Below are 18,349 nucleotides of genomic sequence, written 5' to 3'. Positions count from 1 at the left end.
GGTTTCACTGAACACATACTATCTAGAGAACTCTGTTGCTGAGGCTGAGCAGGATGGAAAGTACCTTAAGCAGTTCTTCCCCAAGTGGGAGGGCACACCAAAATAACGAGTTCTCTTGGCCTTCAGTATGTGAAGTTCATAGATGTTAATCATCTTCCTTGTTTATCATTTATTCTCTCCTACTTCCTCTCCCCATATCCCTCTTTTTCTACACCTGGTTCTCTGAGTCGATTCTTGCATCTACATGCCTCTTTCTAAAACTAATTTAAGGTGATTTACAAAATGAACATTCCCTAGTTAAAAACATATGAAAGGATAGAGAAATGGCTCAGTGGTTAAAGGGTTTGCCATGCAAGTGTGGGGACCTGAGTTCAGATCCCTAGAACCTATGTAGTAGGAAGCTGGGCATAGAGCAAATGTCTATATTCCTGATGCTACTTCAGCAAAATGGGATGCAGACACAGAAGAGTGCATGAATTCAGGCATAGTACCTAGTCTTATGTACACAAGGCCATGACACCTGCCTCAAACAAGGTGGAAGGCAAGAAATAACACCATAGGCTCTTCTATGACCTCTACATACATGTCATGGTGTGTATGTATGTGTATGTGTGTGTGTGTGTGTGTGTGTGTGTGTGTGTGTGTACAAATACACACACACACCACACACACAAAAGAAATCATAAAAGTTAAAGCAGGTAAGAGGAGACATGGAAGGCAGCATTATCGTTAGTAGGAAACTAATAAATTATTCCTTCAAACAGCTAGGGATGAACCACAGCATGTAGATATACAAGCTTCCAAGCTGCCTACACACAGGGACAAAAGGACAATCCTACAAGGTGAAATCCGTAAGGACGATTATTTTGGAGTGCTGAGATCTAAGGAGGAAAAAAGTCTTCTGTAAGACTTAGTCTGTTTTTTTAAACACCTACCAGAAGCCATCTCTTAGGAATATGACAATTGAAAGCACAATCCCTGTGGGCCATGGAATGATCTTAAGGTGATATCCACGCACTCTGTCCAGGGATCAGCATCCCAGACAGGGTTTTGGTGAACCTTTGAAAAGCCTTACAGTGTATCTACGTCTCCTCTGCTCTCAGCACGGTCAGATTCCCCCAGTTGTTTCAACTCCCAGGTTGTAATTAGTCACACCAATGTTACAGCTGATGAAGACAGTGCTGCAATTAGTTCCAATAGCCATTCTAATTAGTCGTGACGGTATTTGAATTGGTCATGCTCACATTCCGAGTGGACATTCGTGCTGGACATGCTCAAGCTTTAATTGGAAATCTGAGGTTGTTTAATTGATGACAGTTCACTGATATTAAAGCTTTGACAGGCTCCCTAGTGTTTTTACCTCTTTCAAGCCTTTTGTTGATATCCCTGCCTTATCCTCATCACGAACAATCACTGTTGAATTTAAAAAGCCAGGCTTTGTGTACACAAATCACAGAGATCCGTCTGCTGCACTGCCAAGTTCACTGCAGCACTGTTCACAACAGTGCTATGTCACCAACGTGGGTGTCCACTGACTGACAAATGGATTTTTTTAAATGTATACATATACACAATGGAAATGTTTTCATCCATAAAGAAGAACAGTTATGTCACTCGTAAAAACTGGAAATAATCATATTAAACAATAAGGTCAGTCTCAGAAACATCCATTTTGTCTCTGAGTTTGGGACCTAGATTGTATATAGCTACAGAAAGTCATATATGCACATGCTGTAAAGCAAGCTGAAGCTGTGGTAGGGGGAGGGGGGATTTACAGGAAGGGCAGGGAGAGGGAAAAGGAGTAACCGGGGTATGGGGGAGAGCCACTGGACTACAGTACGAGAGGTTTTGAAACACTCACTGGATCATAAAAAGAAACATTAAAGTGCAAGTTGGTATGAAAGGGATCAAAAGTGGGTCAGGAGAGGCTAATGGGGGAATAAGATTAAATTACATTATACGTACGTGTGTGTGTGTGTGTGTGTATGAAGATGTCATAATGAAACCCATTGCATACAATTAATATAGACTACTAAAAGACCAAAAAATAGAAAAAAAAAAAAGAATTTAATGTTCATTGTTGTTGGGGGAAAAAAAGTCAGCCTTCAACAAGTTTAAGCCAACCTAGTTCAGTTCTCTATCTCAAGACCCAGCAAGGCCCCTGGCCACTGATAGGAACTAGGTTCTCCAAAGTGCACAACTTAACAGGCACCAGCTATCCTGCAGCATCAATGCTGCCCCCTACTTCCAACATGAGGATTTGACACGGTATGTTCCCCTCTCCCCAGTCATCTCAGACAAAGACCACTCTGTGCCCACCAACACAACTTACAGAACACCCATCTCTCCATCTTGGGACTGCCTCCAACCCAGCTCACAGAGAATACCAGTCTCCCATATCAGGCATGCATCAAGATCTGTTCCCATCATTGTTCACATGTATTCTAAGGGAGCACAGCTCAGGTCTAGCACATTTCCCCAAATATCCAGAAGCAAGACAGTTTCCACTCCCCACACACATCCGTCTTTGATCAATGGCTTTTCTACCTACATTGGGCAATCTGCGTCTCCTCAGGAGCTTCAGCATCCTTGTGAATGGCCGCTGCTCCGTCCTGTATCTGCTTGCAGACCTTCTGTTCAGCTTCACACCGACTTCAGCTCCTGGAGACTTTGCTTCTCAGCGCCAGGGTCACAACTAGGTCCTCATCTGTGCCCAGAATGTGTTTGCGTTGTCTCCTAACTCTTTAGCTCTTAAGTTCTCTCGCCTGACCTTTTCAACTATCCCTCTTGCTCCCTCAACCTAGAATTTCTTCTTCTGTGTCCACTGGTTACTTAGTAACTCCCTGTTTTCCTGGTCTATCAACTTTCTTTAGCAATATTTGTCTCCCTGGCCACTCTGTACTTCCAGGTTTGTCATTGCATTTGTATTCATATCTATACCAGAACAATCCTTTCCCCAATTCCCCCAGGCCCCAGACCTGATGGCCTTTGTTTACAAGGGCCCAGGTAGAGCCAAATCTCAGTCTTTATTTGTTTCCACTCCTGATGACCTGAGTGTTGCTACTGAAAGTAATTTAATCATACCCATCAGTTTCAATACAAACTCACCATATCTGATTACAGCTTACCTACCAATACTATCTGGTAAAACTTCTACTCATTCCTGGCTAGTTCTTCTCAGTTCCAAATCTCTCCTATGCCTCTAAGCCTTAAAACCCACAATGTGCTCTTGTTAAATAACCTCTCCTCCTATCTATCAACACAATAAAAGCCTATCACCACTTACTAAACTTACATTCTTTTTATTTCAGAATTTTCCACTGTTAGCTCATTCATCTTTCTTAAATCTCTTAGTGCACACATGCGAGAGCGCACGCGCACACACACACACACTTCATTCTAAAGCTAGTCTAACAGACTACATGCTGTCATTGTCTCTGTCAAGTTCTCTCATTTTCATGATCTATTTTCTATCCCAGAAAGCTGAGTGTGTTGACACACATCTGTAACACTATCACTCAGAGTCTGAGTGAGGGGGAAGCCAGATTGGGCTATACTGACCCTGCAGCTCCTCCCCACCCAGAGAGAGACAGAAAGAAAGGGGGGGAGGGAGAGGGAGGAGAGAGGGAGAGGGAAGGGAGAAGGAAGAGAGAGGGAAAGGGAGACGGAGGAGAGAGGGAGAGGGAAGGGAAAGGAAGAGGGAAGGGAAAGGGAAAGGGAGACGGAGGAGAGAGGGAGAGGGAAGGGAAAGGAAGAAGAAGCCAAGAGAGGGAGAGGGAGAAGGGGCAGGGAGGGAGGGAGCAGAAAGTAGAGAGGAGGGAGGGAGAGAAAGAACACAAACATAATACTTGTAGGATTTTGTTTCTGAAATGTACCACTTTGACTGACCTTCCTACCTCTGCCCATCCTGACAGGACTTGGTGAATATCAGTTACCTTGGCAGGTAACCAGTAGTCTTTGGTGGAGTCCCCTGATCTTCCTCTTGCTCGAACTCAGAGAGACTCCCATTCACCAGGACCTAGCCACTCCCTCCCTCACCTTTGTGCTGCCTTGGAAGGAGTTCCCACCACGCTCTGTGCTAGTCTGGGATAGGACCATCAATCATGCACTCTGGCCGGCATTTAATCTTGTCCTCACCATCAGCTCTCATTCCTTGGGCTATAAACATGATCAAATTTCTGACATTCTGAAGAAGCCTCTGGACTCCCTGCCCTGTCCCTGCATTCTCTGCATAAGTAAATGTATGCTGTGTGTGTATGTGTGTGTGTGTGTGCGCGCCTGAGTGTATGACGGAAAGAGAAAGAACACTCTCTCCTACCCCTTCCCCCATGCCTCCTCTTCCTTTCACTCCTCAACAAGATGTCTGACTGCCTGTAGCCCGCCTTCTGCCTTCACCTAAGTAGGGAGCAAAACCAGTTTTACTTCTTGGATTTGATGTCTAAACTTTAGCCATAGCTTATAGATCTGGTCCTTTATAGATTCCACAGAGTCGATTTAGCTGTCTGCTACTTCATCTTCCCTGTACCAGGTGTCCCTGACCGCTCACTTTGCTCTCCTATCTCCTCTGCTGCCTTTACCTTTATTCTGTCTACTTTAAGGAAAATGTCCTTGGGTCCCTCTAGTTTGTCACTCCAGCACTGCTGTCAGCTCTGGGTGCAACCCGCCTGTCTGGAGCAACAAATGTGCCCAGGCTTCCCAACCTACAGGGTGGGACCCCACTGAGCACTACTTCTTGTCCTGCAGCTACCATGATGGATGGAGAGGGACAGCAGCTGAATGCAGAGGGAACAAGTTTCCCACGCAGCACTGGACTTCCTGCCCCGGACTGTCTCAAGGTTGCCTGCAATCTAAAGGAAGGAGGGCAAGGAGGAGGAGGGGTGGTGGATGGCTTATTTCACTTACTGTGAGGACTGTGGAACTGGGTAAGGATGCTTTAGAAAAATAATGAACAAAATTACTACATGCCCCTCTCTTTTCCCCCCGCCACCACTAACTTCTTCCAGAAACACACGGGCATCTCCTCTCTCAGAGATAAAAGAGAATTTACATCTCGGAGCAATCAGCCATTTCCTTTTTTTCCAAAGCTCAGGACCTGACTGGAGCTGATAAAAAAAGAGATCTGCCTTTCAACTCATTCTCTCCCTCCATAAAGGGCCACATCTTGAAGCAATTACCTCCATGTTTAGGAGTGGAACATGACCCAGGGAATTACTGACCAATGACAGGGATCATAGTCCCGCCCCCCACCCACCCCCCCCCCCCCCCCCCCCCTGGCAACCTGAAACCAGAAGGAAAGAACAGGCTGCGGACAGACAAGAAAGCAAAACCCAGTCCCTTTGCCCTTTGAAGTCAAAGGCTCTGGCCTTGTCAGGAAGCCAGACTCATGAGGAAGACTGCAGAAAATGGGTCCCCCAACCTACTCTGGTCACTTGAGGCTCATTTCTGACTGAGTCTCTTTGAAACCACAGCCTCTCCTGCAGCATGGGTTGATGTACCACCTGTACTAATGTCTAGACATACAACATCAATTTTGATAAACCTGAAGAAACTAGGTATGCGTGTCTTAAAATCTCTCAGAGGGGTTTTAGATAATTAATGAACATTTTTCTCACTCATGACTTGCTGCCTTGTCTCACATCCTCAGATAGATATTTGTGCCTGCCAGAATGTGTGTTCTGTTTAATATATATATACAGGGCCTGTGCCTAGGCCTTAAAACCCTTGCACAGTGTCTTCAGGTACTTGGCCATTTGCATGAAAATCTGTTTTTAACAAAACTGGAATAGCGGTACATAATTTTGATAAGTGCTAAGGCACCTCCATGGGTAGCCTTTGGCTTTGTCTTGAGGTCTGGGTACTTCCTGTTTCTCTCTAGAACTTCCTAACTCAATAGGATTTCCTTTCACTGGCACAGGTCTCTCCATCACATCCATGCTGCCTTGGAAGAAGTTTCCAGCAAGCTCTGTGCTTGCTGAGGGTAGGACCTGCAATTATGCGTGCTGTTTAGCAATTACCTTGCCCCTCACCATCAGGTTATTCTCCTATGAGGAAACAGCAGAAATGTACAATTTAGAATCCAGACTTCATCCCTATTCTCATCAAGAAAGGGAAGCAGAGAGCTAGAGCTCAGTGGCTGTAGTGTTTGCCTAGCATGCACGAGGTCTAGCATCACTAACAATAACAATAATAGTCATAAATCAAAAGAAATAAAAACATATTTATTGACCTTCCTAGATCAACATCTAGGCACACTGACTCCCAGTCACTCCATACCTCAGTCAGCTTCACATAAACCCTGGGGCTCTAGGACAGGCTGGAGGCTTGAAACACACAGATGTTGTCCCCTATTTCTCAGAGCAGGATGATGGCTTCACAAAGTCAGGACAATTTGCTTCCTTCCTTCCTTCCTTCCTTCCTTCCTTCCTTCCTTCCTTCCTTCCTTTCCAAGGTATCTTCAAGTATACTTGCAGTCTAGGTGGACCAGGCCCTCAATCAGTTCTGTCTACTTGTGGTTTAATCTAATACCAAGAGAGGTCTTTGTGTTTTCTCCTGGAGACTGGATGAGTCCATGTTTAGATATTCCACCTGGCAGGTGGGCAGTCTCGGGACGTCTGAGGAGGCCTGCCCGTGAGTTGGGTGAGTGGATAACCTCTTCCTCCTGGGCTCCTGGAAGGAGTCTGACATTTGGGAAAGGACAGCTCAGTGGAATTGCTGGAGCTGAACAACATGCAGGGTTTGGACTATGCATAGTGCATCGAGGTTTTCTTAAGTCCCTGTGCTGCTTTAAATGAATGACCTCCCCACCCCCCATGAGCCTGGTCTCCAGGTATTTGAACTGTCTCAGAAGAATTGTGATCCTGCTGGAGGAGGTGTGATCCTGCTGGAGGAGGTGTGTCACTCAGTTGGTTTTGAGGTTTCAAAATCCCACTCCATTCCTAGTTAGCTCTCTCTGCCTAAAACCTGTAGATCAGGATGTAAGCGCTCAGGCTACTGTTCCAGCACTATGCCCGCCTGCCTGCCTGCTGCCATGTTCCCAGCCATGATGGTCTTAGACACTAACATTCTAGAAATATGAACTCTAATAAACACTTTTCTAAATGTCCTTGGTCGTGTTGTTTTATCACAGCAACAGAAAAGTAACTAAGATAGTCTCCCAGTGCTATTGTAGCCAATGGACAAGGGAAGTCTACAGCATACATTGTAGACTAGAGGTCTCCCTGCCAGGCACAACCTACAGTTACTTACTCTGAGGTTCACATAGGACATTTCAAAACTGAAATGAGTTGAAAATTTTTTAGGATATCTTTAAATCTTTAATGTTTACCTCTGTGTAAAATAACAAAACTAGACTATCTTGCACTGAATAAGCACTGAACTTATTCACAAAGTTCACAAAGGCACTGAACTAGCACTGAAAACAGTTGTTACCTTTAGACAGGATGCATTAGTGTACAGTGTTATCTGGACCAGCAACATCCCCAGGAAGTGCTGGGTTCTAGGCAAACAGAAGGCCCTACTGGAGACAGGGAAAGACCTCATTCAGAGCAATGGGCCAGGTCTGGCAGGACAGGCAGAAAGAAGCAATTGTGTCCATTCTCTGCCTCTAGGTCATGAGTCATTCTCGTTCCAAACACCAGAAGCCAAGAGCCCTGCAGCCAAGGATATCTCAGCCAGATGGAGCAAGTCTGTACCTGCCACCAGCTCACAAGACCTATACTACTCCAGGCTGTAAACAACACTGCACCAGTACTGTGGTGTAAGATCCAGGGTCTTCACGAACAGATTCCAGGACAGCAGTAGCACTGAACTTGAGATCCAGTGCTGGAACACCAAGTCCATCAGACACCTAGTGTGAGCTAAGGCTCAAATGCATCCCACAATTTAAATGTGTAATCTTTATGAAATGCTACTCTTACAAGATTGAGAGACTGTACTGAAAGTCATAGACACAGAACTAGTCAAGTTCTAGAAGGGACAAATTATAGCAGATGATGAATGACAATACTGGGTAGCAAGCCAATGCCTGCCTGATACCATACTCATAAGCACATGGGAAGAGCAATGGAACTAGAAGAAATAGGATACAAAAGCTAACTGACCTAAGGTTTTCAAAAAGCTCAACTGCTTTCTGTGTGACACTGCTGACAGGTAAGCCAGCCTCTGCCCAGGAGTACTGGCCACCTCCCCCCATTGAGCTCCTTGATTGACAGGAGCACTGACATAGCAGGAAGTAGAGCAGTCATGAAAGCATCAGCACAGAGAGGTGCACAGCTCCAGTACTACAATGCAGCTATTCTCTAGCTTGGCTTCTAGCCAGGTACCACCTTCCTGAAACGTCAGCCCTCTAATACTTTCTCACACAGTCACTTTCGTGGTCTCTTTCTGAACTGTTTACAATAGTCTATCATCTGCCTTACCCTCCCCCACACACCTCAGGAAGTCCTGAAAACTCGATTCTCATGTGTTTCATGCAAGATTGTTTCCCAATCAGACTATTTTCCTTTCCAGATATTTAAAAGACAAGATTTGGTTTTTAATTCCATAAAAGACCTCCTGTTACTAATCATAATTTCTCAGAAAAAAAAATCTAAGTATGAAAAATAGTATAGAATCTAAACAAAATCAAACAGAGACAGAATAGTGTAATTTATTAATCGGGAGTGAAGGACAGAAAATTAATAACAACATTCCAAGCTGTTGTTGCAAGTAAATTTTATAAAAACATGTCCACTGAGATACTCATTTACCTTTTCTCCTCCTAAATTCTTCAAATCTACCCAAACAAAACTAACACACCCAGAAACTATGACACTTAGCAGGCCAGCAGTAGAATACAAAGCCTGTGCTCACAAGTTGAACTTGACAGTTAAAAAAACAAAACCAAACTATGGAGCTTTGAGGAGAGGATTATGATCAATCATCTAAGTAAATCTGATCATTTTGAGGGAATGGTTCTCCTTCTTTGAATAGAAGGTGAGATTCTTCCCTATGTCAAGAATTCTATCAACAGCCACAAAGCACACACACATCACAAACGTAAACTTCCAGTGTGCTGTAACTTTCAAAATAGCCAAGAACACAGGATGACTGAAGCAAAGGAAACCTATGAATAATTAGACTGAACCAAAAGTCTAGTGATGTGCTAAGCAGACCTTAAGGACTCTCCACAACTCATCATCCCTCTGGAATAGCCACAGCTCACTTTTTACAGTGCTACAACTATTTGGAGAATAAAGAATGGTTAGGTCAATTTTGATGTCTCTACTTAAAATAATTGTAAGTGGTAGTAGAGATAGCTACACAGCTACATTTTTCAAATGGAAGAGTCGCCACATCTTATTTGATTTTAGTCTAAGGACTAGGCTGTCCCTCCATTAGGACTACAGCTTTGCAAATCATGTTATATGTACACTGGAATCAACAAAAGGACATAAGTAGAGGACTCTATTTACAAAGTATGGAAGCAGCTATCTACTGCTTTCCTTTTTGATGTCTACTAAATTACTGGAACATGGTATTTGTGTGATAGTTTTTAATTGGAGAAAACTACAAAGGGAGGGATAGAGTAGGGGGGAGTGCAAAAATAAATACACTAACAAGTTGACTTTCTACAACCTCAGATGCCACCCTAGCAGATGGCAGCTTCTATGATAAGATGAAGCGACATGGCCTGCAGAAAGTGCTCCTGGGACTCTGTCTAACCAGCTCAACAAGTTATTTCCCCACTGGCCTGCCCCACCCCACCCCGCCCCGCCCTCAGTGTTCAGGTTGGTTTCACCTGCTGTCTAAACATTGCACAGTGCACAGCCAACCCCACCTCCAGGCATCATGGGAGAGTAAGAAGGAACCGATAAAGGGGCATTTAACACAGAGCTGTTTCAGGCCCCAAGCCCTCCACTCCACCTGTCCGTACCTGCTGAAGCATCTCTTCTGCAGCATTGAGCTTCACCTGGTGACCTTCCAGACACACTTCAAGGTCCCGAATCTTCTCTCCTTGGGCTTCCACTTGATCTGTGAGGACGCTCACCTGTTAGAGAACATAAACAATAGTGGAGGATCTAGACTGGTGGGGGTTCGGGGGGTGGGGGCAGAAAAGTTGTCACTGTTGGATGAGTAAAGCAACCTACTCAGACTCACCTGACAGAAGGCCTCTCTTTTAGGTGAGCTGAGGAAGTGTCCCAGAGGAAAGCAACTGTGGTTAGAATTTCACCTTCTTACCAGGGAATCTTACCCACTGCTTAAATGGCCGTGGTCACATTTCCTGCTCTTGAAAGACTCAAGAGGAAAGCAGCTACTCAAGAGACAAGAGAGCTGCCTCTGGGCTGGACTCCTGTTCCTTGTTCCTCTAATAAGGCAGCCTGACTTCAAGGCATATCTCAGCTCTTGGCAGGGCTCTGCCACCTCATGGGGAAGAGCGATTCAAACCTTTATGGAAACCAACCAATGACCTTACCTCTCACATACGGGTGTGGGGACTGCTCACCTATCAAGCCAGTGTTTGGAAGCAATTAAGGAATGTAGGACGTAAAGGGCATGTATTAGCACTGACAAAACTTGGCTCCAGAAAGGTTTCTGTGCTTTACAGGTCAAAACATGACTCTAAGTCATACAAACACCAAAGCCACACTGCACACATGTGGCAGAAGAAGGCATTTTTCTGAGGAACCCTAAGATTGTCTATGCAAATACTAAGAAAAATACATTAAACAAAGGCATTTTGATTAATATATATATGTGTGTATATATATATATATATATATATATATATATATATATATATATAATGTAGCTGTTTTTGGTAGCTTTTTCTATTAGCCAAATGATCCCTAGGATCCTTTCTATGTTCTATTTATTATGAGATAGTTCCATATAGGAATATGAAAGATCATGGGTGACCTTCCAGAAAGGAAAAAAAATCAATGAATAGTAAATCAAGATCTTCTTGGTTGAAGACACGGTCCTTTATATATAGGTTATTCTACTTAATTTCCCATTCTGTAATGATTAATGAAGCATGAATAAGTTCATTTATAAGTGTTTAAATGAATTTTATGATTTAGAAAGTTCCCATTCTGGAAGATACAGAAAAGCCTGCCGACTTTATACACTGTGCTTCTAGACCCAAATAATGAGTGAATGATTGAAACACTTGTACCTGATACAGAGTGTGCTGACATTCCAATAATCCAAAGATGGGCTTCTTACACCAACCAGGCCCATTTAAACAACACATCAGTATACGGTTTTATTTTACGGTTAATATTTCTTAATTTTATGTATATGGTTGTTCTGTCTGGGTATATGCCTGCATGTATGTGTGTACAGTATCTTCAAGGACAGATGAGGGCATCAGATGGCCTGGAATTGGGGCTCTTGTGGGTGCTAGGAATGGAACCCAGGTCCTCTAGAAGAATCATAGTGTTCCTAACTGCTGAGCCATGTCTCTAGTTGCATTACTTTGTTTGGTTTTGGTCCTTGTTGGTAAATACTATCAGCAGCACTGGTCTTTTCTACTAGTAACTCGTCTTCAAAAGAGTGGGATTCTGGGAAATGATTGTGCTTCCTGGAACTCAGGGTTTGTATTTAGGAAGGTGTCATATGGTTGGCCCTACTAGAAAGATTAAAATTTATAAAGCTACACCATACTTAAGGAACAGTTGGGGTAGAGTTTTGGAACAGTACAGGCCACATGGGTCAACTTTACCTAAGACCAAAGACACGGGACTACAGGGGGTCTTCTGGGCCTCAGATCAACTCTACTGTTGAGTCAGGAAGTATGGAAACTGGCACTAAAGATTTTAGAATTTTATCTTCATTCTATGAGAATGAATACTTTTGAGCCCTATAGTAAACATAATTTTAGTTACTGGGAGGGGACAGAAATGATTCTTGTTCTTCTATAGATAAACCCAGGAAAACTTATTCTGGGCCAAGGGTTCCTCCAACTCATTCGTTTGACTCAACTGTAATATGGATTATGCAAGAGGCCATGCCCTTCTGACAATCCCCAAACCAGCTTCACAGGCCACTAGTGACAGTACAGAAGTAAGAATGGAAGAGTTGTTGATGGTCTGCCCACAGCTCCTGGCAGAACAGAAACCATGAGGGTCAACTTTTACCTTTAGTAGTAGTCAACAGCTCAACTGTGTTCAGATTATTTAAACAGGGATTAGTCAAGAATTTGGTGAGAACAGAAATGGCCGTGAAAGGGAGCATTATTACATGAGACTTCTTTATTAATTATAATCCCCTCTAAGTAGCAATGTGTTGTTTCATTCACGGAGGGTCCTAGTTCAAAAGTTTGCAATTTCATACTCCTTGCTACATAATTCTAAATTGAATGGTCATTCACGAATCATGTCTTGGAGATGAGGTGTCAAACTGCACATACCTCAAGGGACCTGAGCTATAAAAATAGGCCCCTGCTACCCACCAAGGGGGTCCCACCCCTTCTTTTCAGGGACCCCAGCCAAAATAGCCCCTTGTTGTTCTATCCACACACCAAGGACACTCCACCTCTGTGGGTGGGCTGGGCTGACCAGCTCCTTTGCCTGGAATGTACTCCTCCAGGTATCTCTGGTTCCCTCCCTAGCTTCCTCCTGCCAGGGAGCTCCTGACTGCACACTGCTTATCTCCGTTTATTTTTTCTCCATGGCATTTATCACTACCTGAAATATTTAGGAATTGACTCAGGTTTGTGCTCTCTCTCTCTCTCTCTCTCTCTCTCTCTCTCTCTCTCTCTCTCACACACACACACACACACACACACACACACACACACACCATTTTACTCATTGATATACCCACAGGATCCTAAGCCAGTGTCTGACAAATTCAGATATTCAATTACTTTATAATGATTTAATTATTTTAAAAGTCAAAGAAGCAAACAAAAGAATAAAACTAGGCTGCAAAAGTGTATATTTGATATGAGCTCAATCATTTTAAAGAAGATGAGAGGGGCACAACCAAAGTACTGATGTTAACCTAATCTGCTTCTTGATATTCTCAGAATTTCCAGTTTCTATAAGAACTGATTGATCTTATGTTTATAAGATAAAATGAAAACATAAAATGAGAAAGAAATAAGTGTACTGCCATATCACCATCCCTAGTGCTCCAAAATGATGGCCAGACACTGGGGCCAACCCAGACCTCAACTGCCCCCCATTCCTCCATTTCACCACAAGTCAATTGTGTTAGATGTGTGTAAGTGATGAGGGGGTCCTCATATCCCTCAAACCTTCTATGTAGATTAGGATGACCCTGAATTTCTGAACTTCCTGCTTCTACATCCCAAATGCTGGGAGTACAGGTGTGCAACATCCCAGTGCATTGGGGATAGAATCCAGGGGATGCATGCAGATTAGGCAAGCACTCTACCAACTGCATCCCTAGCCTCCATCACCAGACTTATTCATCATCCTTCAAGCTTTGTAAGAAGCTGAAATTAATCTCTAACTCTCCAAACTGTCTATTCATATGTGATGCAGGGTCCACCCTTAATACTCATTTGCTATATGATTTTGTGCATTTGAAGAATAACACAACAAAGAGTTCCTGATGCAGTATAAGCTCTCTGGAAGAACGCCCAATGTTATATCCTACCAAAGAGCATGGGCTTTTAAAAGCCAGAAGCTGTTTTGGTGCCCTCTCTCTACAAGAAGTTTTAAAGTTCTGCTCCTCTTATAGAGGCAAAAGAGCCAGTAAAAGCTTAGCTCACACTACCAGAGCAGGAGATCTACATCCAAGTGACATGTCTGGATCCAGCTTCAGAGTCATGGACCTGATTCCACTAGCCTGCTCCCTGGGGCCTGTAGCACTCGCGGCTCAGTTTTATTAGTGACACAAGATGTACTCATCTCCCTTAGCAGACTTACAGGCTCCTGGATGACGGGGCCCATTTTGCTCATTGCTGGCACCCAGTTTCAGCCTGCCCACAGGGCTTGAAGTGTGCAGAGGTAGATGCTCGGCAGCACAGGATAAATAAATGGGTTCCCAACACTTTCCAACAGAGGACTCCCACTGTGCATCCCTTTCCTGGGGAAGCTACGGAAGAAGAGGACTCACCTGTAGTATGAGGGACTCTTTATCTCCTTCTAGCCGTGCCAGGCGTTCCTGGTAGGTTTCATTACTAGCAGCACCGTGGTGATTTACCTGGGACTGAAGAGGGAGAAAAAATAACACACTTAAAAGGCTAGAAAAATACTTCCCACTTCCAAATGTAGTACACAATGAGTGCAGTTTATAAGGATAGTTTCTGTGATGCTGTGTGCAAAACCAATCCCAGAACAGGAAAACTGATTTAAAGATAGTTCAGAGAACCAGACCACATGCCACTAAAAGGTGTGTCCTAGAAGATGGTGAAACCACCCCTGATGACCTCACCCTTGACTGCAAGGGACTCCCGGAGAGCTTCCAACCAACTAGCAGGGCTTGACCTGATGGGCTGGGGCATGCTGGGTCTGGTTCATAGGCCGGAAGCACAGCCTATGAAGGGTCTGCTCTGGGTGGAGACTAGAGACAGCACTTGCCAAGGACTTATGTGGGGGAAAGTGGGGCAATGATCTTGGACTCCTCAACTTTCCCTGACAGGGCTCTGCAGATTTACTACACCCTAAACATCACAGCCATATAGAGAACCAAGGAAACCAAGGTCCACTCCAAACGGAGCCATGATAAGAGCATTGCCATATAGCATGTCTCAGCAGTGCTTAGGCTGACAGCATAAAGCTGCAATGACACAGGTTTGAGAGGAATCTAAACAACACCCAGAGGATCTCAAAGAGTGAACATGAAACAGAGGGAAAATAATAAACGTGTGGTGACCAGAAACTAGAAAGAAAAGGAAAGGGAGAGGGTACAAAGTGGTAGAGGAGGAGACGCTTCTACAAACTGTCCTGAGCCAGTTGCAGTAGCTGTCACTTTATAGGGTTTGGCAGGGAGTTGGGGAAGAGCTCCTACTGGCATTCAGCTGACCCCAACTCACCCGTGCTTACTGCCTGCCTCCATGCTGAATAAAAGACTGAAACCAAAGGTCCACAACCAGGTTGGTCACCTGTCTGAAAAGGTGGATCCCCTTGCTCAGTGGGAAAGCTCTTATCCTGGTAATCTGGGCTGGTCCAGTGTCAGGGATCAATTCCTGAGGGGGGTGTTTATCACCAGAGAAAAGCACAATTGTGCAAAAGGGCAGGTCAGAGAGGCCCAGGGGTGGCACACTATCAGGAAGCTTATCTCCTCCTGCATTTCAGGTTGGAGAATGGGCTCTCCAACCTTGCTCTGAGAGGTAGAGCACCTCCTCAGTCCTCCATTCCAGGTGACAGACAAGTGACAGAGCCACTCCCAACCTAGAACAGCATGGGGAGTAAGCATTTTGCAAAATAAAGCCTCACCAGAGAGAGAAGCACTGGGATTCTGTTGAAGGGACAGTAGTGGCCTGAGCCTGGTGCACAGTTAAGATGGCAGGAGGCACCTGGTGACACCACTCTCCTTCCCTCCAGTCCAGCCCAAACCTGCACCATCTCACCCACTGTTATACAATCTCTTTCACACCATAGACAAAGGGCCTTCATTATCACAATGGCTTCTTTGTGAATGGCAGTTGACTGTTGCTTGAGTAGCTGATACTCTAGGTACACCCACATGGCAGACTCTGCCCAGCATCCAGAGCTGGGTCAGAATCAGCACTGTTGTTGAGTTTTTTGTTTGTTTGTTTGGTTTGTTTTGTTTTTTTTCCTGAACTGGATAAGAAGGCAGCTCTTAGCAGCAGGACACATTCTCTCGATAAAAGGCTTATAATGGGGCTTTTCAGAAGACAGAGGGGAAAGTTACAAGTCACCCAAATGATAATGTGTGTTTCCTTCCAAGGTCAAAACCACATTTATAAATGACACTGTCCATCTGGAGAATCACAACTTGTCCAACAGGAAGTAGATAAGAGAAGACCAAGGGCTAAAGGAGACTGTAGCAAATCCCCATGGTCACTGTGCCGTATTCAGTTATTTATAGGCTACCCCACAGTAACTGCTACAATTTTATGTTCCCTTTGTTTCTTGCCCAGGATTAGTTGATCAGTTTGATTTTCTAGAACTGACCCCCCCACCCCCAAAAATGACACCATTTTTTGTTTGTTTTGTGTGAGTCAAGGTTTCACCATATATCTCTGGCCTTTACCTCACCACGTAGGCCAAGCTAGTCCTGAACTCACTGCAATCTTTCCTTAGCCTCCTGAGTCCTGGGATCACAGGCATGTACCATCAGACCCATGTTAGCATCTATTTTTTAAGTACAAGCCTAACTTTCCCATACCATCAGTAAGGTTCAGTCACCACTGACAGCCTGCAGTAGTGGACAAAACCAGAATGACTCTGACTGGGAGACCAGTGATAACTTAGAAGCCTCTCTTTTCCCACCACTTCTTGCAGAGGCACTATTTAGACACCTGCCAGCAAACTGAAGGTGGATGCTATCTCTCTGGCTGGATCTTACATCTGCTCCCTTTAAACCTACCAATTAAGGCTTCCCATGGGAAACCAGTTTGCATGATGCCCAGATCCTACCTCATTCTCTCTGCCTTTGTTCCCGGGTCTTTCTGTGATTCCCCTATGTGTGCCATATATCCCCATGTCCATAAATAGTAAAGGCTCTCACTCTCCCACACTGTGTACCACTGACACCATGCCTAAACTCTGACCCTCCAATAGTGAGAGAACTAGGAAAGCCAGACAGGTGGCACTCATAGAACTTAGGTGGTTCTTGCATAGATACTATCCTGTCTAGGCCTCTGGTGGTTTCTGGGAACAGTGCATACCATCAGAGTTAATAACAAAAGTCATTCAAACCAGTCCCTCATTATAATACAAGGTCTACCTGTACAGGCACCCGCTGCAGCAGCCATTTGTACTAACTAACCCAAAAGTTATGGTAAGAAAATAAGTTAGAGTCTTAAGTTCAGTTAGTACAGAAAATGCCTACCACAGAGTTTGCAGCACACAAGTAGGAATCACTGCAGGAGCAGAGCCAGTCTATCAGGATAGTGAGATCCAGGCAGATCTCACTACCTGGAAATCAAACTGGCCACCTAGAGGAGGTCTACCTAGTCCTGGGCAAGAAAGGAATTGCTCATGTTTCAGAGAGAGACTTTGTGTAATGGGATAAACTATGCCTAGGATGATACTGTAAACAGAGCTCAGTAATAAAACTCATTGCTTTCCTGGGATGCTTACAAAATAGATGGAAGGAAAACACACACAGCAAAGGTCACAGCAGCTCTGAGACATCAACACAGTATTGTTCAAGCACAGAACCCTCAGTGCATAGCAGAAGCCAGGCATTGCCCACAATACTTCTCACACAGTCATTCATGTATTTCTTCCTATGAACTCATGAAGTGAACATTATTTTTATACCCATTCAACAGATAAAGAACTATGGAGCAAGTAGATCATATGCTCAAATTACTATGTAGTTAACTAGTATGTGTTCTGTTGTAAGGGCTTAATTTGGGGATAGCTCAACTATAAAATTTGGTTTGGGTATTGTTTTATTGACTGTGTGACAACTCTCACAGTTGGAAAATGTCTCTAGGAGAGTAGTTAAACAAAAGATGTCTCGTCCATAATATGAACCACCTACTTGCAGCATTTCAAACATAAGGCTCATATTTATGCCTAGCATAGACATACAAGATGGATAATGAACAAAGTAAAATACAAAAGGGGCCCCATGGCGTGATGATGAAATGCAGCCCAGCTCCACAGCTACTGACAGTGTAAGGAAAACAGAAAGGCTTCCAGGCTACCTCATAGCTTTTCATCAGCATTTTCTTCTGGGGAAGTGGTGAAGCTACAGAAGGGCAGGGATGAGATAAAGGCCAATGAGACTTTGAGTTTCTTAAAAATAATTCTTAGACTGACAAAGTTGCTCAGGGGGTAAAAGTACTTACTGCCAAGCCTGATGACCTGAGTTTGATCCCCAAAATCCCCACAGTAAAAGGCAAAAACCCTGACTCTTGAAAGTTGTCCTTTGCTGTATACCATGTTGTATGATTGATAGCTAGATAGACAGATTGATAGATATAAATGAAAAAAACTGTTTTAATACTGTAAGTTGAGGTAATTACCTAAAAATATTGGGGGGAGGGGCATCTGTATAAAACTTACACTGAGAAAGGACATTGCAAATTTCTTGCATTTTAACTAAGGAATGCTGTAGATAGTGAAACACACCACCCGCCTCACATCACTGAATTAAATTAGAACAAGGAGTGAAGGGTCTCTAAAGATTTCTTGTATGTTTGTCATCAAGAACTTATAAAGTTTCACCATCATCGTTAAAGACAAGTCACATC

General features: G+C 44.0%; 1 protein-coding gene across 1 annotated transcript in view; it reads right to left on the bottom strand.

Annotated features, from left to right (window-relative positions):
* The window catches only part of Ppfibp2 (PPFIA binding protein 2), a 148,692-nt gene that overhangs the window by 49,868 nt on the left and 80,475 nt on the right, over positions 1-18,349 (bottom strand). Inside the window, 2 exon segments of the mRNA XM_029479474.1 lie at positions 9,914-10,027; positions 14,071-14,163. Of these exon segments, the coding sequence (XP_029335334.1) occupies positions 9,914-10,027; positions 14,071-14,163 (207 nt within the window).

The sequence above is a fragment of the Mus caroli genome, chromosome 7 (assembly GCF_900094665.2).
Source record: "Mus caroli chromosome 7, CAROLI_EIJ_v1.1, whole genome shotgun sequence".
In the NCBI taxonomy this organism is placed as follows: Eukaryota; Metazoa; Chordata; class Mammalia; order Rodentia; family Muridae; genus Mus; species Mus caroli.
Note: the sequence above shows the minus strand (reverse complement) of the source record. Positions and strands in the feature narration are given on the sequence as shown.